At 40.5% G+C, this 26,817-nt stretch overlaps 5 protein-coding genes across 5 annotated transcripts; 4 read left to right on the top strand and 1 right to left on the bottom strand.

Moving 5' to 3' along the window:
- Nucleotides 1–39: 39 nt before the first annotated feature.
- ATC70_008199 (uncharacterized protein) lies at nucleotides 40–2,551 on the top strand (the record flags this gene model as incomplete). Its single annotated transcript, XM_064827452.1, has 6 exons — nucleotides 40–169; nucleotides 233–309; nucleotides 366–637; nucleotides 695–750; nucleotides 807–1,169; nucleotides 1,224–2,551. The coding sequence occupies 6 exons, from the start codon at nucleotides 40–42 to the stop codon at nucleotides 2,549–2,551; spliced, it is 2,226 nt and encodes a 741-aa protein (XP_064686736.1).
- Nucleotides 2,552–2,864: 313 nt separating this feature from the next.
- Nucleotides 2,865–7,038, top strand: ATC70_008198 (uncharacterized protein; the record flags this gene model as incomplete). The annotated part of the gene is made up of 5 exons (XM_064827451.1): nucleotides 2,865–3,058; nucleotides 3,126–3,228; nucleotides 3,301–4,215; nucleotides 4,268–4,916; nucleotides 5,000–7,038. 5 exons carry the CDS (start codon nucleotides 2,865–2,867, stop codon nucleotides 7,036–7,038), a joined length of 3,900 nt encoding a protein of 1,299 aa, XP_064686735.1.
- Nucleotides 7,039–8,026: 988 nt separating this feature from the next.
- Nucleotides 8,027–8,513, top strand: ATC70_008197 (uncharacterized protein; the record flags this gene model as incomplete). Its single annotated transcript, XM_064827450.1, has 2 exons — nucleotides 8,027–8,387; nucleotides 8,449–8,513. The coding sequence occupies 2 exons, from the start codon at nucleotides 8,027–8,029 to the stop codon at nucleotides 8,511–8,513; spliced, it is 426 nt and encodes a 141-aa protein (XP_064686734.1).
- Nucleotides 8,514–13,959: 5,446 nt separating this feature from the next.
- ATC70_008196 (uncharacterized protein) lies at nucleotides 13,960–14,598 on the bottom strand (the record flags this gene model as incomplete). The annotated part of the gene is made up of 1 exon (XM_064827449.1): nucleotides 13,960–14,598. One exon carries the CDS (start codon nucleotides 14,596–14,598, stop codon nucleotides 13,960–13,962), a length of 639 nt encoding a protein of 212 aa, XP_064686733.1.
- A 7,200-nt stretch (nucleotides 14,599–21,798) lies between these two features.
- On the top strand, nucleotides 21,799–26,678 carry ATC70_008195 (uncharacterized protein; the record flags this gene model as incomplete). The annotated part of the gene is made up of 2 exons (XM_064827448.1): nucleotides 21,799–21,926; nucleotides 21,980–26,678. The coding sequence occupies 2 exons, from the start codon at nucleotides 21,799–21,801 to the stop codon at nucleotides 26,676–26,678; spliced, it is 4,827 nt and encodes a 1,608-aa protein (XP_064686732.1).
- Nucleotides 26,679–26,817: the final 139 nt, after the last annotated feature.

The following is a 26,817-nucleotide window of genomic DNA, read 5'->3' as shown; positions in this document are numbered from 1 at the left end:
TTTTTGCTCCTTTCTTTCACCTTTCTCAACATTGTTTAAATGCATCCCGTCAATCGTGTATCGACACCACCTCTGTCCACACCTGTCCGCACCAACGATAGCTTAGTGTACGATAATGCAGCAGTTGGCCATCAATTAGGCGTTGATCGCAATGATATGCTTGCACCTGGTAAAGAAAAAGAGCCACCATCTCGATTTGAGACGGGATAAAGCCTAACACCGTTCATTACAGCTGTCTCCAGAGTACTTATTATCTATACGGGCGGTACCATTGGTATGAAGCACACGCCTGAACATGGCTATATTCCTGTAAGTCTAGTGCAGTAGGGAACTTAGTATCGACACTCACAAAATGAATGGCACAGCTGCCAAACTACTTTGCAGAATCGCTCTCCAAAGTACGTCGATTCCATGATCCTGGCAACGGATCCGACTATTCATCTCTTTCACGCACCTCATCACACGACAGTCTTGATAGCCTCAACATCTCTGACAAGGCCTCCACACCCAAAGAATTCGGCACCGTCACCAACACTGTCAAGGCCATTGAGCAACAAGGGCCTCACAAGGGGCAAAGCAAGACCTTCCAACTGCCCAGCCTGATTACACCTGTAAGCTTGTTTGGCAAAAGAATTAGGTAAACTTTTTGTTGGATATCGCAACCGCACAAGATATAATTCTCACGATATGTTAGATATTCTATTCTTGAATATGCACCTCTTTTAGATTCGTGTGACATTACCATGTCAGGTAAACTAGATTATCGACATCTTGCAATCCATTGCTCACATCCAGACTCTATTTAGATTGGGTGAGAATTGCAGGCGACATCAAGGAAAACTATCAATTGTATGACGCATTCATCGTGCTGCATGGCACAGACACCATGGCTTACACAGCCAGTGCACTCAGTTTCATGTTGGAGGAGCTGGGTAAAACTGTCATCATCACTGGTTCTCAGGTACCTTTGACAGAGGTCAGAAACGACGCTGTAGAAAACCTCTTGGGCGCACTCACCATTGCAGGCCACTTTGTGATTCCAGAAGTGTCTTTGTATTTTGGAAAAAAGCTGTATCGTGGTAACAGAACAAGTAAGATCAGTGCTGTTGATTTCGAAGCATTTGATTCTCCCAACATTCCATCGCTTGTCGATGTTGGTATCAACATTGGTAAGCTACCACCCAAGCAGACAAGACAAGACATGTATTAACTCTAGCCTACAGACGTCAAATGGCCACTTGTGCTTCGTCCTACACATATCGCTAAATTCAACGTCTGCCAAAAACTCAACCCAAATGTCGGTTCACTCAGACTCTTTCCCGGTATTAACGATTCCACCATCAGAGCCTTTTTAGCACCTCCGCTTCAAGGAGTCGTTCTTGAGACATTTGGTGCTGGCAATGCACCCGCTCGTCCTGCTTTATTAGCTGCTTTGAAAGAAGCCAGCGATCGCGGCGTCATCATTGTCAACTGTACGCAATGTCGAAAGGGTCTTGTTACAGATGCCTATGCTACTGGTAAGCAGCTGTCTGCCATCGGTGTTGTGCCTGGTGCAGACATGACACCCGAATGTGCTTTGACCAAATTAGCCTACTTGCTTGGAAAGACGCCCAACAATCCAGAGCAGGTACGCAAGATGATGACCCGTAACTTGCGTGGTGAACTGACTGTGCGTGCACCTTACCAACGTTTCAGTGCCTCCAACAATCGCACCAGCCTCCTTGTCAACATCTTGATGAAGTTTTCTGCTCGCGGTAAATTTGCTGCCAGACAAGAACTCGATAGAAGTGGTGGCACATTGGATGAAAAGGTAGAACCTGAAGTGGATGAGGGAGAGGAGACCGATTTGACCATGTCGGTGGAAGAAGAAATGCTGGCTCAAAAGGCGCTGGGTCCTGTTTTACTCTGTTCTGCTGCTGGATCCAATGATTTAGAGGGCCTTAGTCTGTTGGTGGAAAGTATGGGCGAATTAATCAATCTCAACTGTGTGGATTATGACGGTCGTGTGCCACTGCATGTCGCCTGCAGAGAAGGTCATCTTAAAGTTGTAGAGTATTTATTATTGCACGGTGCTGCTATCCATGTCCGCGATCGATCAGGCCATACACCCCTCTTTGATGCAGTGGTAGAGAAGCGAGCCGACGTTGTCAGAATCTTGCGAGAAGCAGGTGCACATTTAGCAGAGAACGAAAAGAATGACATGGGCCCTTATTGGTTTAAAGCAATCAAGAACAACAATGTCAAATGGGTCCAAGTTGCTCTGGAAGCAGGCTTCAATGTAAATTGGGCAGATCCTGTTGAAGGTCGTCGAGGCATCGACATTGCTGTTTGCGTGGGTCGCATGTCTATATTCAAGACATTGCTGAATCAACCAGGAGTGGATCTCAATGCATCTGACAAATGGGGAATGACAACATTAGATAAACTAGAGTCATTCAAAAGCAAGCTGGCATCAGGCAGCCAAGACAAGCGAGTGTCTTCTCTTTCTACAATTGAGGAAATGATGGCATTGCTCACTGCCAAGTTGGCATCACCATCAACCCCTAAATAAAGCTCTCTTATTTATGTTCTCTTTTAGCAGACTTTTGAGCAGCCAATGCAGGCAAACATTGTGTATATAATCTGAGATCAGGCAATGTGATGTGGTTCTAGGTTATATGGTGATCATGATGAACAGTGGTGACTGACCATATCTGTACATTGGAACTCCGTAGAAGGCTTTCTTTCCACATTGTGATGGTCTTCTATCACCATTGCTTCTCTCTCTCCTTTAAATCTTTTCTTCTTTTGCTGTTCCAAAAGATCTATCGTGTTTGAAATATCCATCGAGAAACGCTATAGAATTGAAGCATTTGACTAATAAGATGAATCAGCAGAATCCCAACATAGCAAATGGTCAAGCGCACCAACCGCAACAGCAGACACCTCAACAGCAGCAGGTCCAACAACAACAGCAAGTGCAAAATCCATTAAACTTGAATCTAACCAACGAAGTGCCCAACGCCAACTGGAGAGAGGAACTGAATGTGCAAGATAGAGCACGCTTTGTCTCTCAACTGTAAGCGATCATTTCGAGAAAGTTGGAGATGTGAGTCTTATTATATGTGTATGTTTGATTTCGATAGAGGAAACGCTTTGAGGCATCTGTCGCCTACAACGTCAGATACTGATATCTTTGCTGCGGCCAAGAATTTCGAGTTGACATTGTACACTAGAAGTACGAGCAAGGTATGCTTGTTTGTTGCGTGAAATGTCGTTTTCGCTGATCGTGTCTTTTTTTTTTTTTTTTTTTTTTTGTAGAATCAATACATACTAGCTTACGCGAGAAAGTTTCATCAAATCAAGTTTCAATTGCAAAGCCAGAATGGAGGTGCACCAATGCTGAATGATAGTCAATTGCAATTAAACTTGAACATTGCAGGTGGACAACAAATGTCACCATTGCTTCAACAACAACAACAACAACAACAGCAGCAGCAGCAGCAGCAGCAAGCACAACAACAGCAAACTGCTTCTCCTCAAGTAGCTCCTGTGCAGCAGCTTCAAAACCTGTCGTCGCCCTTGAACATGAATCAACAGCAGCAGCAACAAAATATGAACAATCAAAATCAGATGCGTCCAAACATGTTTCAACAAAACATGATGCAAGGCAGACCACAACAACAACAGCAGCAGCAGCAGCCTCAAGGGCAACAGCAGCAACAACAGCCTCAAGTGGGTCAGTCTGCACAACCTCAACAGCAGCAACAGCAGGCTCAACAGCAAGCACAAATGCTCGCCCTTCAAAGAACCGCTGCACAAGCCATGGCTGCTGCCGCTGCTGCAGGAAACAATGGCAGTGTTGGTGCGAATAAAATCACACCAGCTCATGTAGCTGCCAATGTGAACACGGCTCAACAACAGATCCCGTTGAATGTGCTTCAAAACTTGAATATGGGCAATGTGAATCAAGCGGTTGTGAACATGTCTCCTCGCCAATTTCAAGTGTATCTTGCTCATCAGATTGCTTTGGGCCAACAACAACAGCAGCAACAACAAGGTCAGCAACCACAACAGGGTCAGCAAGGCCAACAACAGCAAGGATCGGCAGCAGATAACGCCAATTTACTTGGTATGACTTTACCTAATAATGCAAACCAAAACTTCCGTCCTCCTGTCTCGGGTGTCAATGCTGCTGCCACAAGCTCTCCCATGCAAGCGAATAATTTCTCCAATGTAAGTATCGCTACATGATGGTTTTAGGGGTTGAGAAGCTGATTAATTGCAGGCTGTGAATCAGCAACAGCAACAACTGAATCCTGAAATGCTGATGCAACATTTGCAAGCTCAACAGGCTCGTGCTCAACAACAACAACAACAACAACAGCAGCAGCAGCAGCAACAGCAACAGCAACAGCAACAAGCTCAAGCCCAAGCTCAAGCTCAAGCTCAAGCCCAAGCACAGGCTCAAGCACAGGCTCAAGCACAGGCTCAAGCACAGGCTCAAGCTCAAGCTCAAGCTCAAGCCCAAGCTCAAGCCCAAGCTCAAGCTCAAGCCAAACAGGAAGCGCAACAAAAGGCCCAGCAACTCGCACAGCAACAGGCTCAACAGCAAGCTCAATTGGCCGCTCAGCAACAAGCTCAACAACAGTTGGCCGCACAACAGCAAGCCCAGCAACAAGCCCAGCAACAATTGGCACAACAGCAAGCACAGCAGTTGGCTCAACAACAACAACAACAACAACAAACATCGCAAACATCTCAACAAGTGCCCAATGTGTCTGCAGCCAATCTTCAGCCTGGTGCTGTATCTAACCTTGGCGGTGCGCCTCAACAACAACAGCAACCATTAGGAAATCGAACAATCAATTTCCAGCAAAGACAAGCTGCTGCAGACATAGTGAGACAATATGATGAAAACGTTCGTAGTACCAGAGGTAAGACGAGTGCTCGACATGTGGGAAAGAAAAGAGTACAGTGTATTGAAAAAGGGGCTGCTGCTTCTTTTTTTTTTTTTTAGTGCGTGGTAATCCTATTGAGGGTTTATCTGATCAGGAAAAGAAAGCGATTCAAGAACACACAGCCATGATGAAGCCCATGTACGACAAAATCGACAGTTTACTGCCAGTCTTCTTGGCCCTGACATCCAATATCGAAGCAACACGACGCTTGATTTTGATGAAGTACATGTTTGAAGATCAATTGACCATGCTGGGTCAAAACAAGTATGTCATTACTTTGGATCACTTGACAAAATTGAAGGAGCAGTTTAGCGGCTACTTTTCTTGGGTGCGTAATGCTGTCGGTAACCAGCAGCAGCAACAGCAGCAGCAACAGCAGCAACAAGGTAGTCCAGCTGTTGGTACTACACAACAGGCACAAAATGTAGATGGTTTGCAACAGACTGGTACTCCTGATCTTTCTCAGCAGCAGCAGCAACAACAACAACAGCAGCAGCAGCAACAGCAACAGGTCCAAGCTGCTCAATTACAAGCACAGGCCCAAGCCCAAGCCCAACAACAGGCACAAGCTCAAGCTCAAGCCCAACAACAGGCTCAACAACAGGCTCAACAACAGGCTCAACAACAAGCCCAACAACAGCGTCAAAATACCCCTCAAATGGCCAACCAAAATCGCATGGACATCAATCTATCTCATTCCACTTCCACAACATCAACACCTACACTTCAAAATACAAATCAACAAAACGCAATGAAGCGTCCAAGCATTGACCTCAAGCTTCCTACCAACAAAAAGCAAAGAACCAACCAATCTCCCGCACTGTCTGCAGCTGGTACGCCTCAACAGCTACCCAAGGCATCACCTAACCAACAGCCAAACCGTCTTTTGCAGCAAGGTGCAAGTCCAAATGCTCCAAGCCCTGCTAGTATACAAGCAGCTGGAACTCCTAATCAAATGATGGATTTGGCTCACACTGCATCGCCTCAACAGCAACAACACATGGAGGAGCAGCAACAGCAAATGAATGCAGGTGTTCAGGAACAAATGGGTAATTCTGCTGCTGCTATGACTGCAGCGGGCCAAGCAGGCATGTCACTCAGTCAAAGACAGGCTCAATCTCAAATGATTTACCAAGCAGCTATCGCTAGCGGCCTTTCACCTGCAATTGTCAATCTTTTACCTCCTCGTGCATTGCAATGCAGTTGGTTATTACAGCAATCAGCGCAGAATCGTATCGTATTGACTCCCTCGCAACAGCAACAAATTCGCGCCATGTTGAATGAACGGGTGGAAGCTGCCAAGCAACAGTTGGCTCGTCAGGAACAAGCTCAGCAGCAACAGCAGCAACAACAGGCATTGAACAGACGTCAAAGTGGTGGTGTGTCGGGTAGCGCCATTGATCTGACAGGAAACAACAGTGCTGTTGCCAAAACAGACGAAGAGATCAAGCAAGACACCTCACAACAAGCAGCACAGATGATGCACATGTTGCAACAACAGCAGCACCAACAACAAGCACAAGCACAGCAAATGCAATCTCAAGTGCTGCAGCAGCAACAACAGCAACAACAACAGCAGCCTATGTTACAGGCTAAATTAACCCCTATACAATCACCTCGCCCTGTAACAAGCGTGCCTGGTTCTGCTGCTACTATCATTGCTACTACACCGAGTGGGACTACACAAGCTCCAATGGCTGCACTGCGTCCTGGTATGGGCCCTGACGATAAGGTGGTGAATACAATGATGTATGCAACTGATGTCTTGAAGAGTGTTGCGGCTATTTTAGCATCTGCAGATCGACCAAAGGAACCAGATCAACAATTCACAGTCGTCAAGGATGGACCTTGCAGTGCCTTGTTATTTGAACCTTATCCGATCAAGACGGATAGTGAGGAGGATGATGATGATGAGGATGACTATATGGAAGAAGCGGAGGAAGATGGCAAGATGGCCATTAACAAGCAAGATATTAAGAATACTTGGTACCAAGTCGGTATGGACACAGATGTGCCTCAGTTAAGTGAGATCATGACAGGATTTCACTGGCAGGATGACAGCCAAACACTATGTAGTGTGATTAAACGTTGTGCTTGATCTCTCTAGTGATATTCAACAAGGAATAATAAAGCATGTTGTATAGACACACGAAGCATTTCTCTGTTTCCACAAACCAGGAGAGACACATGAATTAGTATAAGCTTTTGGTCGGATTAAAAACATTTCTGAAATTACACTCAATGTATGTCGCTTGAAAGATATGTGTGGAGCAGCAACAAAAGCTTGGGTTCCAACTCGAGCTGTCGATATAAACGGAATGTTTTGGATAATGGTTACCAAATGCAATTATATTCTCCTTTTTTTTTTTTAAAAAAAAAAAAAAGAACAATAAAAATGAATGAAATTTGCACATCTATAATAACAACAACAACAACAACAACGTAAATAAGAAAAAAAGAATGTTACACATTTTGGCATGTTCGCTTTGATGGTATGCATGTAATTTAAGTTGGCAATGTTTGTATGTTTATTCTGTGTGTATGTATGTGATGGATAAAAATAGACGACAGTTTACTAGATTTGCTGGCTCAATGGAAAGGCTTTGCACAACACATACAAAACATTTTTTTAAAAAAAAAAATAGGAGGTCAAACAGATGTTGGATGGGGATTTCCTTGAATCATGGTGATTTTTTTCTCCCTGTATGATGATAATGTAGTAGTGATCTCAATTCTTTCAACGCCACTCAATTTCGGATCACCAGATTGTAAAAGGTAAAAAGAGTTACAAAACGAGGGGACGGTTCTGAAAGAGAAGAAAGGAAAATAGATTTGATTGATCTATACACAAAGGAGATAATGTATTGTGCGTATATATATTGTATTAGGGGGGGGGGCTTAAAATGCAAAGCAAATCAATAGACGACATGAGCTATTTTACTATCATGTTGCTAAATAACATATGTATCTACCTAATCCATCTATATTTCAAGGAGCTGCAGGTATATATAGATAATGTTGTGTAATTCTTCTCGTTTCTTTTCCTTCTTGCCCTTTCTTCTGCACCCTCTTCTTTCTTGTATCAAATGAATAAATCATTCTTGTTCATCTGCGTGTTATTGTCTCTTGTCTGCTGCGTCTTTCAGCCAACGGAAGCTCGTCCATTGAATCTTGCAAAAACTGCTAAAAAATTACTCTCCATTCTTGGTACAGGCACTTACTATGATGTCGCTGCTGGTGTTGGATCGTGTGGTCAAACTAATAGTAATGATGACATGGTCGTAGCTGTCAATCATGGTCAAATGAAGAACGGCGCAAATCCCAATAACAACCCGTACTGCAACAAAAAAGTCAAGATTGTCGGTAAAACTGGAAAATCTGTGGAAGCTAGAATTGTAGATACATGTCCTGGATGCGCAAATGGTTGCTTGGATATGTCTTCTGCCTGTAAGTATATACTATACGGGGGGTATGTAGTAATGCTAGTGTACTGACCATCTTCAATTAGTATTTGAAGAGGTGTGTGGAAATTTAGATCTTGGTGTATGTCAAATCAGTTGGGATTTCGTTTAATGTATACACATCTTCCAAGAGAGATGCTGGCTCATCCATATTATACATCATGTACCATTCTTCCATTTCTTTGTTTCAATATCTTATATATTATTGTTGTCTTGTACATTCCTCAGCAATTGACAACATGAACGACAGTAGCATCACCTGATAACCGCCACACAACCTTTACCATATATCCTTACATATGCATATATACGCCTCTCGTTCAATTACATAGAATTACCCGTAAAATAAAATGTCTGACAAAAGAAAGAGTTCAAATGGTTTTAATACAGAGTGCTTTTGTTATTGTTATGTTTTCTGACCAAACTTTTTCAACATTCTTTGTCATCAAAGTCATTTATTCTTGATTAAAGGGATCGTGTAGTAACTTGCTCTCTTTTCCTCTTCTTTCTAATTCAAGTAGATGAAAGTGATCTTGCTGCAGGCGATTTTTACTAGTGCCCTATCAGCGATGCAAATGTTCATATGCCAATTCAGATTTTAGCTTTTTTTCTGTTTGCAGAGAGTGACTTGAGACGTTGTTAATGCCGTCTGTATATTCATAAAATGCTATTACAATCGTTTTGGCTATCTATGTGGTGATGAAAAATTTTTTTTGCACAGGTGCACGAAACAGTACCCCTTTTGTATATGTATTGATTACTGTATTTAATTTTGATAAGGTCGTTCTAATAGAGTAATGACAGCTATCATATGCTACTGTATCATAATCTCAACTTTCGATTCAGCGATATTCAAATGTTTAAAGAATCCCATAGTAATACACAGTGAGCGTACCGTGTCGAGATCGAAAAAGTTGAGCCTACTTTTCAAATGATTTAGAAAGTATCAAATGGTGTTGTTGTCGATGAGCACTGATTTATAGAGCCTTATTTCTCAGTTTATTAGAATATTTTTTGCATATTCTATCGACAGCAAATCCTTACAAACGTTTCAAATATATGATCTATTATCATAATAAGTGCACACATTGGTAAGAGAACAGTTTCTAGCAGTGCTCCTGCAAAGGAAATCAACATTTTCGGTAACCCCTATATACTGCTGATATCGGTAGGCCAACATCCCAAAGCATTAAGAAGGTAGCCTAGGCATTTCAGCTACAAATAAAGACTAAATTATTCAATTCACACATAAGGCTAGGAAGAGAGATAGACTCTTTGCTTCAAATCACGATATGGTAAATCAACATCGTTCAGCAAGTAAACCTTCCTTTAGAAATTGGGAACCAGTAGGATAGAGTTCCTACAGCCTTTGTAAAACATAGTACTCTTCAGGAAGTATTTGGTTAATTGGTCGATTGAGATTGGTGTTCTAGTAACCACACCATCACAGCTCAATTAGCCATAATAAGTTCGAAACGTATGAATATTCCCAAACATCTATCACTCAAACTTTATAGTTCCCTCCATCATTGAGAATGAGTAACAATGAATGTCTTGATGCGGCCATGGCTGAATTGTGTAGAACTAGTCTAGTCCGACAGGCTCAACAATAATGTCATTGACGCGCACATCTTAAATTTACTACTGTTTAGAATAACAAAATATAGACAGAGGAAATACATTTAGAACTGAATATATTTATGAAGTTATTCCAAGATTGAAATGAGGATCAAAACTAGTGTAGATTTCGAAGGTATTTATAGTTATTTGACAGTGCCGCAGCAATAGGACCTTGACCTTGAATGCGGGATAATTGTATAAGCCTTGAACCAGTTAGCGAGGATGTGCTGCGTAAGAGCTCATGAACCACCAGTCAAGGACAAACAACAAAGGTGATCCAGGATAGAATGTTCTTCCTAATAGCTTTGACGGAAGAACATTTGTCGGAATGGAAACCCACTTCCAGGGACGAAAGGCCATAGGCTACTACTCTCTAGGAACCAGGAAATAGATTAGCCATTTGATGGCACCACTCATGTTCCTTTGTGCTGCTTGAATAAAGATCTCTCACTTCTACTACGCATCTCTGCTCACTCTCAGATCCTCTTTTGTAATATACAACGTCTAATACATTTGCCTCTCAGAGATGATCTATATCCTAAACAACTACAATCACGCATTTTAACAAAGAAATACTCTAGCCTTAGAAGTAGAATAAAGCATCTATCACTAAGAGATTGAGTTCTGTACAACGCTGAACATCTGGATCATTAGACAAAACTGTGATTTCCTTGCTCCTTTGGCAACACAAACTACTGCGCCTTACTTTTTGGCCAAAGTCTGACTAAATCTAGCCGTTTTGAAGCACGAATAACTCATGCCACAAAGCGTTTTGAGCGCTTGGGATAGCACCACACGCCTCCGTTTGACCACGCTTTACTTCCTGATGCTTTATCTCAATTTTTTTGGGTTGTTGCAAATTCACGGAAAAACGACGATTTTTCATGAGTATTAGCAGGGGAAAATTCTTGAAAATCAAACGATCGCGTTTTTCACCCCAAAAATGAAAATTTTTCTATGATATATATCGGATCAAATTGATCATAAAAATGCAACGCAACATTGGAAGCTGTTTCTATGAGGCTTGTATATGCTAGATTTTGACATATTCACAGAAAATCTGTTTTCATATTTTTGCAAATTTCTTGTTATTTTCGGTCTAGAAGCTGAGTAAAATCAGCACCATTCGATGCGGCTTTTTTAGATCTCCAAAAATGCATTAGATAGTTGGATGTGGCAACGACAGTTTTCATAGTTAAATTTGGCAAAAACGTTCAAAGGATGTCAAATCAAGTCAAGTTTGAAGACGAAAATACCCACTGCACAATCACAAATTAAAGTGCAGCAGTTACGGCTGCCGCGGCAGAAGACTGAGACCAAATCTACTAGCCGTGACGTTGAATAGGGCGCTCTCTCATTTTTCCATACCCTCCTTTTTTTTCCCTTTTTGCAAAACGCGTTTAGTATCAAACCACATTGGTTTTGGAACCCTTTTGATTGAAAGTAACCCTCCAGCTTCTGATAACACAGTCTTGCACTGTTAAAAGCACTTGATACTGTTTCTTTTAACTGGAATATAGCAGGTACCGTTCGACAACGAGCACAGAAAGACGTAGAACAAGCACTAATCGAATTTGTTTATTAGGTTTTGAAAATTTTTCTGTTTGTTTGATGCGGGTACTGCTACCATTACTTCTCTGCTATCTCTGCTGTTTGCTTCTATGGTTTATTATGTCTGGTAGCTGCTTCTTTGGTCTCCATCTCTGGCAGCTACTTCGTTAGTCTTTGTCTGATCTCTGGTGTCACTCGTTCTTCGGCTTTTCTACGCTGCTGGTGTTGCTACTGGTGTTGTTGTTGCTGCTGCTGTTAATATGGTCTTTCCTGGTCTACTGTCTTTGGTGCATGCTCGTTCCCTGGTCCATATTCGGTAATTGCGTACACTCTGGTCTATCTACGGTGGTGGTAAGTGGTAAGTATCTTCTTTCTTCTGGTCGCAATGATATAAAACTTCTTTGAACGTTTATATTGTTACTTCCTTTCTCGTGATAATGCATTCGTGATGTTTGCCTTGTTGCGCTTTCTTCTTCTTTTTCTTTTGTTGGTGGTGTTTCCTCTGTGGCTTCACATGAAACAACATTAGTCATTATGTCGTATTGCAAACTTATAATACCACTATTGCTTTTGCAGTTATGCGTATTTGTGCCATGTTGCTTTACATCAGACTATTACTACCATGCACGTTGCTCATGTATGCATTTTTCTTGCAACAACAACGAGCTTTTTTGAACATCTTTGATGCTGCGTTTGTTATGCGTTTCTTTGACTCGCTTCGTGTGAGTGTCTCTTTTTTTTTTGTCTACATACTACTATACTCTTATAGTATTATGTTCATTTGTTCCTTTTATTATGTTTTTTTGAAGCATATTTTTTTACGTTGTGTGGATGTGCCTATCACTGAAGCTCAACAAGACTTTATCCGAGGCTAGGAGATGGATAGGCCGCCTCCACTTGGTTATCACTACTTACTTTAGTGATGATTGAGAGTCTCAACGCCAGAATCTAAAGCTAGGTGGTGTAAGTAAGGCATGCTCTAGCACCTGAGGGAAATTTGATGATAGTAACAGCTATATTGTTATTATAGCGGCGCTTAAAATTTTGCCTCACATCAAAACAGAGGGAAACCCTCGCAAAATTTTTTTTAGGTCAGCGGAGTTTTTGAGCAATCTGATTGGCTAAGAGGTTTGAACAACGAAGGTCTACAGCTAGTTGATCTCCTATTAATTTGTCATTTAAAGCTGTTTCGTTTTTGTAATAAAAGGGTATCCAAACAAACTATTTTGTATTAATAAATAATAAAATAAGATGCACTTATTTGATTTGGCATCCATTACACATTCTTATGAGATAGATATTTATTAAATTTACTATGTGAAGATGCTTAATATTAAGTATTACTTGAATACAATATTATTTACGTTGTTATTACAACAGTATTTATTAAGAATGATTGCAGAGTATTTATACGTTTGCAACTAGCTTGTAGGATTAATGATGATAGAGATCAATAGATGCTGCTGTTGCGATATCTGGCAAATGTTGTTGACGTTTGATTTAAAGTGGTAATCAATGCAAGAGCACTGGCCATAAGGGTCGATTTGAGTAACCTTGGTGGGCTTGGGTGAGCTATCGTCATAGCATGATTTAATGTAACCTTGATGGTTTAAAGTGTGATGTTTGTTATTGAAGTATGGAATCCTTTATCTGGGATATTGTGCAACTACGGCAGCAGGGCATAGTTTTTATATTTGAATATGCTTGTTATTGATCTGATTTTATTTGGATAAAGATACCATCACTTATTACGACCATCATGGGTGTGATTGAATACACTGTGATCAGGAGTGATTCATTCACACGATGTGCGATATAAGCATGCATCTTTACTTTAGTATTTTTAAATGGTTTTTTGATGTACATTTGAGCGCTTTCATTAATAGATCCAAATAGCATGAATTTGAATGAGTGCTATTTGATGAACTTTGGTTTTCAATTAAGTTGCGTTTGGGTGGCTATTTCATTACATGGATCATGAAGTGCACATCTGAAGCAACAAGCTCATATTGCATTAATTTTGGTGCCTATCCAGATATGGTAAACATTCGTAGTCAATGTCGGAATACAAGTATAAGTCTATAGCGCCATCCATGTCCGTGGTGTCATCTATAGCCTATATCATAACATAATAAATGTTCAGTCCTTTTGCACTTTACAATCCTAATATGGAACCTGAGTTTCAAGGCATCTATCAGACCTGGCTCATATCATAACATAATAAAGGATTATTTACCGACTCTCAGTAGTGGGTGCCATTTGAGGTTCCCTGCTATTTTGAGACCCAGATTTACATAACACATTTTAAGCGATTTTTACAAAATCCACAGGAAAAAAAAAGATATTTATTAATGAAAATGCAACTATTGATGGTAAAAGAGGCTCAACTAGAAGTGTTGTAATTTTCTTCTTTTCGTTTCTTCGCAAGGAAAAAAAGCGCCTTTTTGGAGCTCGGTGCCCAAGCGATCTAAAGACCAGTGGCAAGTGTTGAGCACCTTTTGTAAGGCGCCTACAGCAGAAGCGGGGGAGAGACCAAGATCCAGCTGAAGGTCTTCAACGGAATCAATGATTTTTTTACGGATATTGAAGCATTTTCTGTCGTCTTTTCTCCATTTAGCGCCCCACTTGTCTTCTAATTCTTGAACAGACCAGAATCCATCTCGACCTATTGTCCACTCGCCCCAAAGATCACACACAGTTGTCACTTGTCGACTCATTTTGTATAACGGTACACCTTCTTGATTGTATGGAAGTGAAATAGTTGCAACTGCGGTGTTGTTGTAACCTGGTGGTGGTGGGCTTTGTTGGGATTCTTCCGAAAATTGTTTTGATTGCGATACATCTTCTGATCTTGGCAAGGCAGAGGTTTTTGCGACAGCGCCTGTTGTCGCTACTGCTTGGTTCCCTTGGTCCATTCTAAAAGACAGTTGCAGTTGCTGCTTTCCGGTGACTATATTGTCAAACACTTTTTGCATTTGCTGCTGGATTTCATCCGACTTCTTTTGACGTTCTTTCAATTCTCGCATTGTATTTGCTATACTTCGGTTGATGCTGGAAAGCTGCTCTTGTACTTCAGGCGCAAATCTTTCAATAATTAATGAATGGGGCACTTCATTTTCTTCAACGTGAGCTTTTGCTTTTCTATAAACAAAGCAAAAAGATCAGACACACAGTTTTCATTTTGAAAAAAAAAAGCTTTATACCTTTGAAATTCTAGAAAGAGTGGGTTTCTGATTAAATTTCAGGAACATAAGTACAAACTAAAAGCGAAAAAAAAAATTTCTTTCAGGTGTTAATTAACCAAAAGAATACATATATTTTTTATGATAAGGCCTTGGATAACGCACATATCATTAGAATGTATTAAATCCTAATATTTTTTATGTAAATGTCAAATATACACACTTGGAACGAAAACTGGAACCCAAAGATCAATAACAATTGTTATTTGACAAAGTATTGGCTTATAACAAAAGTTATCACTCCAATCGGGTTCCAATTTTGCTGGGAACCCAATTTTTTTTTTGGAACCTCCAAAAAAAATAATAAATGTTCAGTCCTTTTGCACTTTACAATCCTAATATGGAACCTGAGTTTCAAGGCATCTATCAGACCTGGCTCATATGAGAATAATAATTTTACAATCAATCAATAAAAACCACTATTATTTCTATCCTCTTTCCTCTGCTCAATGCTACCAACGTTTTCTTTGAACGACAGCTCGGAGCCTCAGAGATTTCACTACTTACTTCAGACATTTTATGCAACCCATGCATTGTCAATGTCCAGACTAACGTTATTAAATATAGAATGCAATAAAATATCATTATGAACGATATAGAAGGCAATAAAATATTATTATAAACGATAGTGCTATGACCTTCCACCTACTTTCTATACGCTTCAAGAGCATTTACTACTGTATTGCAGTATGAAAAGGGCATGAGTTTTCCAGTTGGCCCCACCAGCCAAAATTAATTCAAACCCAGAATCATAGTCTGTTCCAGATTGGACAAATCTTGATGATTCTGGACTCGATCGAGCTATTTTTGCAGATTCGACTAAGTGAAGTATGATAATCACCCCATGCTTCCTTAAGCTTTCCTGGAGTACTTTTCAAGGTGCATCCAATGGTACTAAGTAAAATAGATGATTTGAATAAACTTAACAAATGATTTATGAAAATATGAAAAGAGGTTTCTGGCCAAAATGTCGAAATTTTACATATCAAAGTCCCACAAAGATGATTTCAAAGGTCGCTTTGGATCGATAGAAACGTTTTGATTCAAGATATACCATAGTAAAAGTCTCCATTTTCAAGGTGAAAAACGCGATCGTTTGATTTTCGATGAAAACCATGAGGGGTACATCATGCTTTTTGGTCGAATTTTGTTCATGTTTTTTTGATCCCCAAAAAGTTGAGCAAAGGTGTCAGAAAGTAACTGCCAGATGAGAGCAAGTGTTTGGTCCTATTATGACAATCTAAAACGGCCTTGGAAGCGAGAAAATGCAGCTCAAATGCATTCAAATTTTGCTATATTATGGATACTAAGGATTAAAAAGTGGAAATACCAGCATGCTACTTGCCCGTATATGAAGTAGCTACGTGTATATGGATGTAGAGCATCATATAAGAAGCAGATCCACAGATAATATGAAGGGTTTTCATATGCAAGTAGAGGGTCAGCTTGAACGTAGTAGTATTATGTTAAGATACGCAATGGCAACCGGTAGCTCGAGTTGTTGCTGTGCAGGTTGGTTCTCTACCTTCGCTACGCTTCGGTGAGAACAATCTGAAGCATAAACACTCATATTGTTAGTGATTATATATCAGTCAACAATCAGGGCTCTTCTTCTAACATTTTAGCTATATTAATTTTGGGATATTAGCCAAAGGCCCGCGGCAGCGCGAGCCGTTTGAACGTAGGTTGGTTTCCACCGAAGCGAAGCGTAGGTCAGAAAACCACCCGAAGTGCTGAAAGGCTCGTTATATATAATATGAATCTTATAGTACTAGCGTATCTGAAGTCCATATCTTCTTATAGTATAAATCGATATCGTACATCTAATCCAGTGTACATACAGTTTATATCTAAATCTGGTAACTGGATGAACTGTCGGAATGCAGATCATAGTGGATGTATTCCACACTATATATTATCTGTGGATCTGATTCTTATGTAATGCTCTACATCCATATACACGTAGCTATTTCATATACGGGCTAAGAGCATACTGGTGTTTCTTCTTTTTAGCCCTTAGTGTCCCTTGATACAGCAAAATATGAATGCATTTGAGCTGCGTTTTCTCGCGTCCAAGGCTGTTTTAGATTGTCAAAATAGGACCAAACACTTGCTCTCGTCTGGCAGTTACTTCCTGATACCTTTGCTCAACTTTTTGGGGATCAAAAAAACATGAACAAAATTCGATCAAAAAGCATGAGGTACCCCTCATGGTTTTCATCAAAAACCAAACGATCGCGTTTTTCACCCTGAAAATGGAGACTTTTACTATGGTATATCTTGAATCAAAACGTTTCTATCGATCCAAAGCGACCTTTGAAATCATCTTTGTGGGACTTTGATATGTAAAATTTCGACATTTTGGCCAGAAACCTCTTTTCATATTTTCATAAATCATTTGTTAAGTTTATTCAAATCATCTATTTTACTTAGTACCATTGGATGCACCTTGAAAAGTACTCCAGGAAAGCTTAAGGAAGCATGGGGTGATCATCATATTTTACTTAGTCGAATCTGCAAAAATAGCTTAATCGAATTCAAAATCATCAAGATTTGTCCAATCTTGAACAAACTATGATTCTGGATTTGAATAAATTTTGGCTTGTGGGGCCAGCTGTCAAACTCAACGCCCTTTTCATACTGCAATACAGTATTAAATGCTCTTGAAGCGTATGAAAAGTAGGTGGTAGGCCATAAAGCTATCGTTTATAATGATATCTTATTGCATTCTATATCGTTCATAATGGCATCGTCTTGCATTCTATATTTAATAACGTTAGTCTGGACATTGACGATTCATGGGCTGCGTAAGATGTCTGCAGTAAGTAGTGAAATCTCTAAGGCTCCAAGACGTTGTTCAAATAAAACATTGACAGCATTCAGCAGAGAAAAGAGGGTAGAACTAACAGTGGTTTTTGTTGATTGATTGTAAAATCATTATTCTCATATGAGCCAGGCCTGACAGATGCCTTGAAACTCAGGTTCCATATTAGGGTTGTAAAGTGTCTAAGGACTGAACATTTATTATGTTGTGATGATATTAATTCTCGATTCAGGGCAACTTCTGAAACTATGTTGGTGAGACCTTGATATATAAAATCTCGACATTTTCGCCAAAAACGTCATTTCATAATTTCAGAAATTGCTCAACAAGTTCAATCAAAATATCTATTATACCCAACACAGTTGGATGCGCATTGAAAAGTTCTTCTAGATATCTTAAGGCTGTAAAGGATGATCACTACAACTTTCATAGTCGAATCTCGTAAAATAAGTCGATCGAGTTGCAAAAGGATCAAAAATCAACGAATCGTGACAGAAAGTCGAGCGGGATTGTAATCCGTTTTGGCTGGCTAAAAGAAGACTCTCCTTGATTGCTCAAAGCCCTATAATATAACAGCAATCATACCCACAGAAACGATTATAGAGAAAGCGAGACTCCTTCTCAAATGGATAGCGTACCCAACGTGAGACCCAAAAAAAACAGGCTGGTGACATAGGAGGAGCGTGGCATGATCCAAAGCAACAGAAGAGCACACAGACAAAAATGATATAGCAGGTGAAGTTTAATTCAGAAACCTCTTTCTTTTGGAAATCCCACGGCCTTGTTTGATGAATTTCGCGATGTGTACTTTACTTAGAACCCTGAAAATAGTACCATTGGATTCCTCAAGCGATTTGCTTTCTAATGATGTACATACCTTCTAATAAAATATCCTCTCTTTGACCACAAATTGGCCATTTACTTGCTTATCTCTCTTCAATTCATGTCCTTTTGTTTACTTTACATGTGATTTTTTTTAAAGCATAATTTTGCCTAGCAAATGAATTATTTTGATCTTGCATGATCCGAATACCTTCTAAAAGAGGACGATCCCTAAAAAAAAAAGATATGAAACGTGTTGACTCTTTATGAGATGAATACTCTTGGCATAAGAACTACAAACAGGTTGCAGGAATGATACACGAGAATGACCAACTCATTATGTAAATGTGGGCATATTGATGATATCTAGTAGCGCAAACACTTGATTGACATTATTGACTGCAACCATGATAGCTGGAAACAAGATGACTTGCACTGGTTCGAAAACAATTCATTATTTTCCATTCCATGGAGATAGCCGCAGTAATATTCATATGATACTCTTGCTTTCCGAGGTGTACGCTTGTCTCTTAATCCAGAATCAATTGTTGCACTGGCTCCAAGATGATGTAAGCAACAAGTAAGCCAACCTTATCATCCTGTATTGCCCAATTAGATGGAGAGTTTATGGCGAATACAAACAACAGAAGAGATGGATCGGGAACTGTGTGATTTTGGAGGAGAGAGAAATTAAGGGGAGGTAGAGAAAGATTACTTAATCAAGCAACCAGCTGCATTTGTTTCAGTGTCAAATGACATTTTTTGTTTACTTTCTGATGAGGCTGAGCCCGTGAGAAGTTGTCTGTTAATTACATCTAGGGAGAGATGGGGGGAACTCGTTTCATGTGAAGGTGGAAAAAGGGCTTTTTGAAGTAGCAAAATGGACATAACTCGAGACAGAAAACAGTTGAAAGCCTCGGACGAAGCGGATCAAATAGAGCAAGTGTCAAGCGTCAAAATGGTACTATTTTCACGCGCTCAAAGTAGTATATCGTGGAGAAAAGTAAAAGGAAACGAATTTGAGTGTGGCAAGGATACTAGACTCACATGAAAGTCGATGAGAAGGATATAAATAGGGATTTGTTTCAACAGCTTTTCCCTCTTCTTCTTCATCTCATCTCTCTACAACAAGCAAAATACTCTATACAAGCAAACTCACTACAAGACATTTGGGCTCTCTCTCTCTACATATGGTCATCTAAATCAAATACTCTACTGTCTATTGGCCTCTACTACTGCTACATACAATGCCTTACAAATTCATGGTCCTCTCTACGTCTCTTGGTCCATGCTAGAAAAAGGCCACACTATCTTTGATACATGCAGACCTTGGTGAACTGTGCGAGTAAGTTATTATCTTGTTGAACGTATGAGCCATGTTGACTAACCTATTGATTACATAGTGCCGAAAAACTACTTTGTAGGGACTGAGTAGGATCACCGCTTCATAATCACGGGTAGACTGCAGGACAAATCCATTGGTCATGCTACGGGATGATCACAAGCTTTATTGCCGACGAGAGTAGGGTTTAACCCTATGATCCGGAGATGGAGGCGGCTTGAGCGTGTCGATGATCTTGTGATGGGTGAAGCAAGTTTACACCTTGGTACCTGTTTATATAGTGTTGGTTCCTTTTATTGATGGTCAATTTTCTTTGCCCAAATGGTTTGTTACGCACTCATGCCACAGTACTTGTGTACTCATCTCATCTTTATCTAGTTACCTCTGCCATCTCATGTTCTATCTCATCTAAAGCAAGATGTTCTTTCCAAATGCTATCAAGCCAAGTTCTCTGTGCCTCCTACAAGCTCCTAAAATGACAAGACTGTTCAAATATACCATCTCTACATCTATACAAGGTCAAGCCCTACTCTCATCTGTGCTTCCTCTTACTCAATCAATTATCAAGACAATTAATGCCTGGCATCTATACAAGGCCAAGCCGTTCTTATATCTCTGCTATCTCTATCTATACAAGTCAAAATAGCCTCAAAAATCTTAATCCATCAAGTATGGTGATCTCATAAACTCAAATACACATTAATAAAAAACAACCACGTCTTGTCATTAGCTTCAATATTATGCTCTTTTATGATTGCATCTTGTTTCAATGCTTGTACTGTCCATTGATTGCTACGACCAATGTGTTTTAAAGCCTGTACATAATTTAATCATGTTGTGCCAGAAGGGCTACAACTGTCTATAAAGATTAAGGTATTCTTGATGGGTAGATATGTCTGTGTTGTGCAACAACATGGACAAGCTATGATAAGTGAAGTGCATCTCAGCTATCTAAATACTGAGGTTCACCAGATGTGATAAGCGTTGTACAAGATAAATTGCTACTTTGGCATTCAGAACTTAGTATAAATAGAATAACTCTTGTCTTCATCAATAAATCTTTAGTTTTTGTGTCTGATCTTATTCAAATAAGTCTTTTCTTGTTTTTATAATATTGAACATTTTTTATAAGCTACAAATAATAATCCTTTTATTCTTTGTGCTTAACATTTTTTAAGATCGTGTAAATCAGAATCTTCCAGATTTTAACCTACCTATCTAATTTAAACCGAAAATATGACTATGAATGATTTTACTGTGTCTCCTGCAGAACAGAACAAGAGTTCAGATGTTCAAGCTGTTGAGGATATAGATCATCTCTGAGAGGCAAATGTATTAGGCGTCGTTTATTACATAAGAGGATCTGAGAATGAGCTGAGATGCATAGTAGAAGTGAGAGGTCTTTATTCAAGCAGCACGAAGGAACATGAGTGGTGCCATCAAATGGCTAATCTATATCCTGGTTCCTAGAGAGTGGTAGCCTATGGCCTTTCGTCCCTGGAAGTGGGTTTCAATTCCGACAAATGTTCTTCCGTCAAAGCTATTAGGAAGAACATTCTATCCTGGATCATCTTTGTTGTTTATCCTTGACTGGTGGTTCATGAGCGCTGATGCAGCACATCCTCGTTACTGGTTCAAGGCTTATACAATTATCCCGCATTCAAGATCAAGGTCCTATTGCTGCGGCACTGTCAAATAACTATAAATACCTTTGATATCTACACTAGTTTTGATCCCTATTCAATCTTGGAATAACATAATAAATATATTCAGTTCTAATTGTATTTACTCTGTCTATATTTCGTTATTCTAAACACAAGCTGTTGGAAGCGAGCTTTCGTACGGAGGAGCTGTAGAGCGACTTCGTCAGGAGGTTCATGGGTTGATCGCTGAAGTTGCGAACAGTGGGGACAAGTCGGACGAAGAGGTCGACGCTTTGAAGGCTGCCCTGTCAAAGAAGTGCTCTAACTTGGAGGCTATAGAGAAAGTTCTCTATATGGTCACACCTAACCAGAGTCCTTCCCAAGTAACAGTGGTTAGTCAAGGTGCGGCTAATAGTTCAACTGTACCTGATGATCTTCCTTTGTTCCAATGGTTTGGACGTGTCAAAGATGAAAAAAAGAAGTTTTTGCCAACATTGAGGAGTGTTGTCGCCGGTTTTCCGATAAGTTGAGCAGTTGCACGCTTGATCTTGATAAACACTGGTATCGTTTGCTTCCTCCTTGTCTTCCCGGCGATCTTCGCAATTGGCTTGATGAGTTTGTGAAAGCATCTGGCTCCACTGTGTCTTGGGCTACCTTGAAGGGAGCTATCATCGGTCGTTTTGGTACACCAAAAGAACAGCTCAGATTCGAAAGAATTAGGGAGTTTCTTCGTTGTACTAAAGGAAACGAAGAATCCGTTGATGGTTTCGTAGAGCGGTTTAAGACGTTGAGAAATAGAGCTGACATCAGTGATAAGGGTGTCGTAGCGATGGTGTTTTTTGACGCTTTCCCCAAGGTTACCGCTAGGTTGCTAATGGTTGCTATGAGTCAGGCACCAGAATCGTCATTTTATGACATTGATTATGTGTCCTCTCTCGTGCGCAAGATGGATATGATGGCTATTGAGACGGGTCAAGAATCTTTGGGCTCTGTTTTTGATGGAAGAAAACGCGCTGCTGACATACCTGTTTCGAACGAAGCAAAGAAGTCTCGGTACGCACCTTCTTCTAGTGGAAACGCTCTGCAAAGTAGCTCTTCGTCGAGATCCAATGGTCCCTCGTCCAACTCTCCACGTTCTGGTGCTAATCGTTTTGGCAAAACATTTGCTGAACATGTTGCTGAAGGGACTTGCTCCAAATGTAACGGTCCTCGACCAAAGGGGCAGATGCATCACTGCAACACTGCTATTCGTACTGGTGGTGGTAACACCCATCAGGGCAATGGTGGTAAAAAAGTTTTGCGTGCCATGACTAAGAAACGTGGTGGCAAACATTCGATGGATGCTGCAATCCAAGCTGCTTTTCTCTCTGCTCGTGTTGATCGTGCGTTAGCTGAGAAAGGTGCTTCTTCCCCTGCTGTCTCCTCTGCTGAACAATTGGTGGATGATGTTGTCCTTGCTCCTTCTTCTGGTGATAGTGACAATATTGATGTTGACCAAGATGCTGTGATGAGTGAAGCTCATGGTATCTTTGAGGATACTGACCTGGTGAATCGTGCCCAGTCTATTCTTCTTGAAAAAGAGATGAGTAGCATGTCTGTGGAAGACGATACGCTACAAAATATATTTGCTCAGCAATGTAAATTCGATGCTAGATTTAGTGCTCCACCTACTATGACCACCAATGCTATTTGTGTTCCTATTGTGGTTCAAAATGTCATTTGCTTTGGCTTAGTGGATACGGGTGCTACGTTTTCGTGCGTCACTGACAAGTTCTTTCAATTCTTAGGAGGAACCTCTCTTGCTGGATTTGAGGCTAATGATGATGATGAGAGCTTTGTTCAAATGGCTCATGAAGTAACGACTGTGCCTAGAATAGGTGCGGTACGTTTGCACATTAGCTACAATAAATCAAATAAAAACCATTTGTTTGAAGTATTTCCATTCTATTCTGAGGAAAACGTACCTGTATTGCTTGGTATGGATATTTTGTCCAAGCTTGGCATTGGTCTTACGGGCTTGGTGAGTCAACATGGCTTTCAATCAGGTCCTCGTGTACCAGATCCTATTGATGATGGTATTACTCCAAACGCACATCCTTTTGGTAGTGAGGAAGAGAGACAACCGTTTTTACTTGCACTAAAGGGGTTATTAGAAGAGAATTCGCGCATTGATATGAAGAATACTCAGTGTAATCTGCCGGATTCGATTATTAAGCTTGATACTAAACCAGGTGCTGTCGCTTGGCGAGCTCAATATCCTTTGCCTGAAGCTTATCGTGATGCTGTTGCCAAACAAATTCAGATATGGCTTGATGAGGGTGTTGTTGAAAGATCTGCTAGTCATACACGTTTCAATCATCCATTGTTGGTTGTAAAGAAAAAGGACGCTGATGGTAATTACACAATGTCTAAGCCTAGAGTGGTGTGTGACGTTCGTAAGTTGAATGCTATCTTGGAAGTGGATGACAAACAACAGTTACCTTTGATCTCTCATATCCATCAGAGCATTGGTACAAAAATGATTCATACTTGTCTCGATATCCATGCTTGCTTTACTAGCTTTGGTTTGGATCCAGAGCAAGCTCATAAAGTTTCATTTACTTGTCCCTTCACGAATATCCAATACACCCATAAAAAGGCTGCTTATGGAATTCGCCATGTCGGATCGGTGGTTGTACGCACATTGCAAACACTGCTCTCTGATTTGAATACAAGCTCTAGTTCTACTTCGTTTCCTACTGATGGTGATCACTCGGTTTCCTGCTATGTGGATGACATCTTATGCAGTAGTAATGGGAGCCTACAAGATCACTATGCGTTGGTTGCTGAGGTAATTCGTCGTTTAACCGATGCTAATTTGGTGCTCAATCCTGAGAAAGTCGTCTTCGCTCAGCGTAGTATTTATCTCTTGGGATGGAGTGTTATTAATGGTAAATTACTGCCTGACGGTAGAAAACTTACCAACATTGCAGATTGGCCGGCTATTACCACTGGTCGTCAATTGGCATCTTTCTTGGGTTTAATGTCGTACTTTCGTGCTGCCATTCCATGTTATTCTCGTCTGACTCGAGATCTTGATAGCTTGAAACAGTACAAAGATCTAACAGATGTTTGGAATGAGTCTCATACAAAAGCGATTGCCGACTTGAAGGATGCACTTACGATGGCACTTGTGCTGTCACCTCCTGATTTTTCGATTCGATTTCACTTGGCTACTGATGCTAGTTTAACTGCTCTTGGCGCGGTTTTATATCAAGTGGTCAACGATGAAATTCGATATGTAGGTCTCGTATCTCGTAAATTGTCTGTTCCTGAGCGTAACTACAGTACTACGAAAAGGGAATTGCTAGGGATTTGCTATGCCTTGGTTAAGTTTCATCGTTTTCTGTATATGCGAGAGTTTACCTTACATACGGACCATAAGAGTCTGATCTACTTGAATACACAGGAAGTCCCCAATGCACTCATGCTTGGATGGTGGGAGACCATTTTTTCTTATACTTTCGATATTGTGCATTTGCCCGGTGTCCTTAACGTAATTCCTGATGCTTTATCTCGACTTTACGAAGATTCGGATGCTGATGCTTCAGCACGACATCTTCTGGGGGGCAGGTACTATGCTGATGGTGGTGAAAGTGTAAAGAGAAAGAAAAAGGATTCCAAAAACAAACTCAAGGTTGTCACACCTTCGCCTCCAATGAAACGTACTTTGGTCAAGACAACTAAGGCGTTACGATCTAATTCTTTTAGCAACCATGCACGCACTGCGGTAAACGCTACTCTTATCAAAGATGGCACCACCACAGCTGTCTCGCAAAAGCAAAAGGAATTCATATTGCGTACGCTTAGGTTTGCTGACTATATCACTCCTCCTGCTAATGAAAGAGACAATATGATCATTGCTCAGCATCTGGTTGGACATTTTGGGATCAAACATGTTGAAACTGCAATTCATCATGAAGGGTTTCACTGGGTGAACATTCGGAAAGACATAGAAAGAATATTAGCTGATTGTGACGAGTGTAACAGGTACAATATCGCTAGAGAGGGATATCATCCTTTCCGTAGTGTCAATGCAGCCCAACCTTTGGATCATTGGTGCATGGATCTCGGTGATATGGGTGTTACTAGCTCTTTCGGCAGCAACTTTCTATTTGTCCTTACTGATTACTTTACGAGATTTACTGTGATAAGATGCATTCCAGACAAGAAGGCTACGACAATTGCCAGGGAAATGCTTCAAGTTTTCTCACTTTTTGGATGGCCAATCAAGTTGACTTCAGACAGAGGCCTGGAATGGATAAATGAGGTGGTCCGTGCTATGATGGACATCAGTGGGATAGACCATCGCCTGTCATTAGGGTACAATCCATTGGATAACTCGGTTTCTGAGTCATTTATCAAAATATGTAAGTTAACGACTATCAAGTTGTTAAAAGGTAAGAGGGATCAATGGGAGCACTTCATTCCGTGGGTGAATTACTGCATCAATGTCAAGTATGCTCGGCTACATAAATCTCGTCCGTATACACTTTTGTTTAATCGTCAACCAAATGGTCTGGCTGATTACTCAAAGGTGGACTATTCCAAACGTTTGGAGAAAGCTGATAATAGACTCATTGACAAACGATACCGTTTTGTACAAGATGTTCTTATCCCGGCTATTTCTAAGCGTATTGTGGATACACAAAATGCTGATCATGCTAACTTTGCGAAGAAACATAAGGTCATTGCCGAACCCTATCCTATTGGTAGTAAAGTTATGATTAAAAATGTTCATCGTCAAAATAAGTTAGATGAACGGTATGAAGGACCTTATTTGATTCATAGTATAACCGATAAAGGTTCCTATGTGCTGGCTGACAAGACGGGTGCACTCCTTAGTCGAGATGTGCCTACCCATCATATCAAGTACCAAGTCGCTGCGAATCCTCAGCCAATCACAATTGATGAGTTCTCTGCAGAGCATTACGAAATTCAAGCTGTGATTGATCATAGAGGATCTCCTGGTAACTATGAGTATAAGGTAAAATGGAAAGGGTTCGATGATCCTAGTGAAGATACTTGGGAGCCTGTGAAAAACTTTGATTCGGCCAAACACATTGAGCTGTATTGGGCTCGAAGAGAAGGTGCAAAGGCTGCTGGTAAACGTAGGTTAGCTCCTCAAACAGTTAACTGGCGAACTACTACTACTCGCGAAATTGGTCAGAGCGGTAGATCAAACAGGTCTTAAATGGCTACTAGCATGATGGGATCAAGTCTTTTCCTTACATTTTTGTCCTATGAAAGGTTTTTACACAAGGTTTTTACTGACTGATCTCGGATGCAGTGTCATTTGGTAATTATTTATTGGAAAGTGCTTTATGTGCTAT

The sequence above is a fragment of the Mucor velutinosus genome, assembly GCF_035048745.1.
Source record: "Mucor velutinosus strain NIH1002 chromosome Unknown tig00001561, whole genome shotgun sequence".
Lineage (NCBI taxonomy): Eukaryota > Fungi > Mucoromycota > Mucoromycetes > Mucorales > Mucoraceae > Mucor > Mucor velutinosus.
This window is presented reverse-complemented; position numbering and strand designations above follow the sequence as displayed.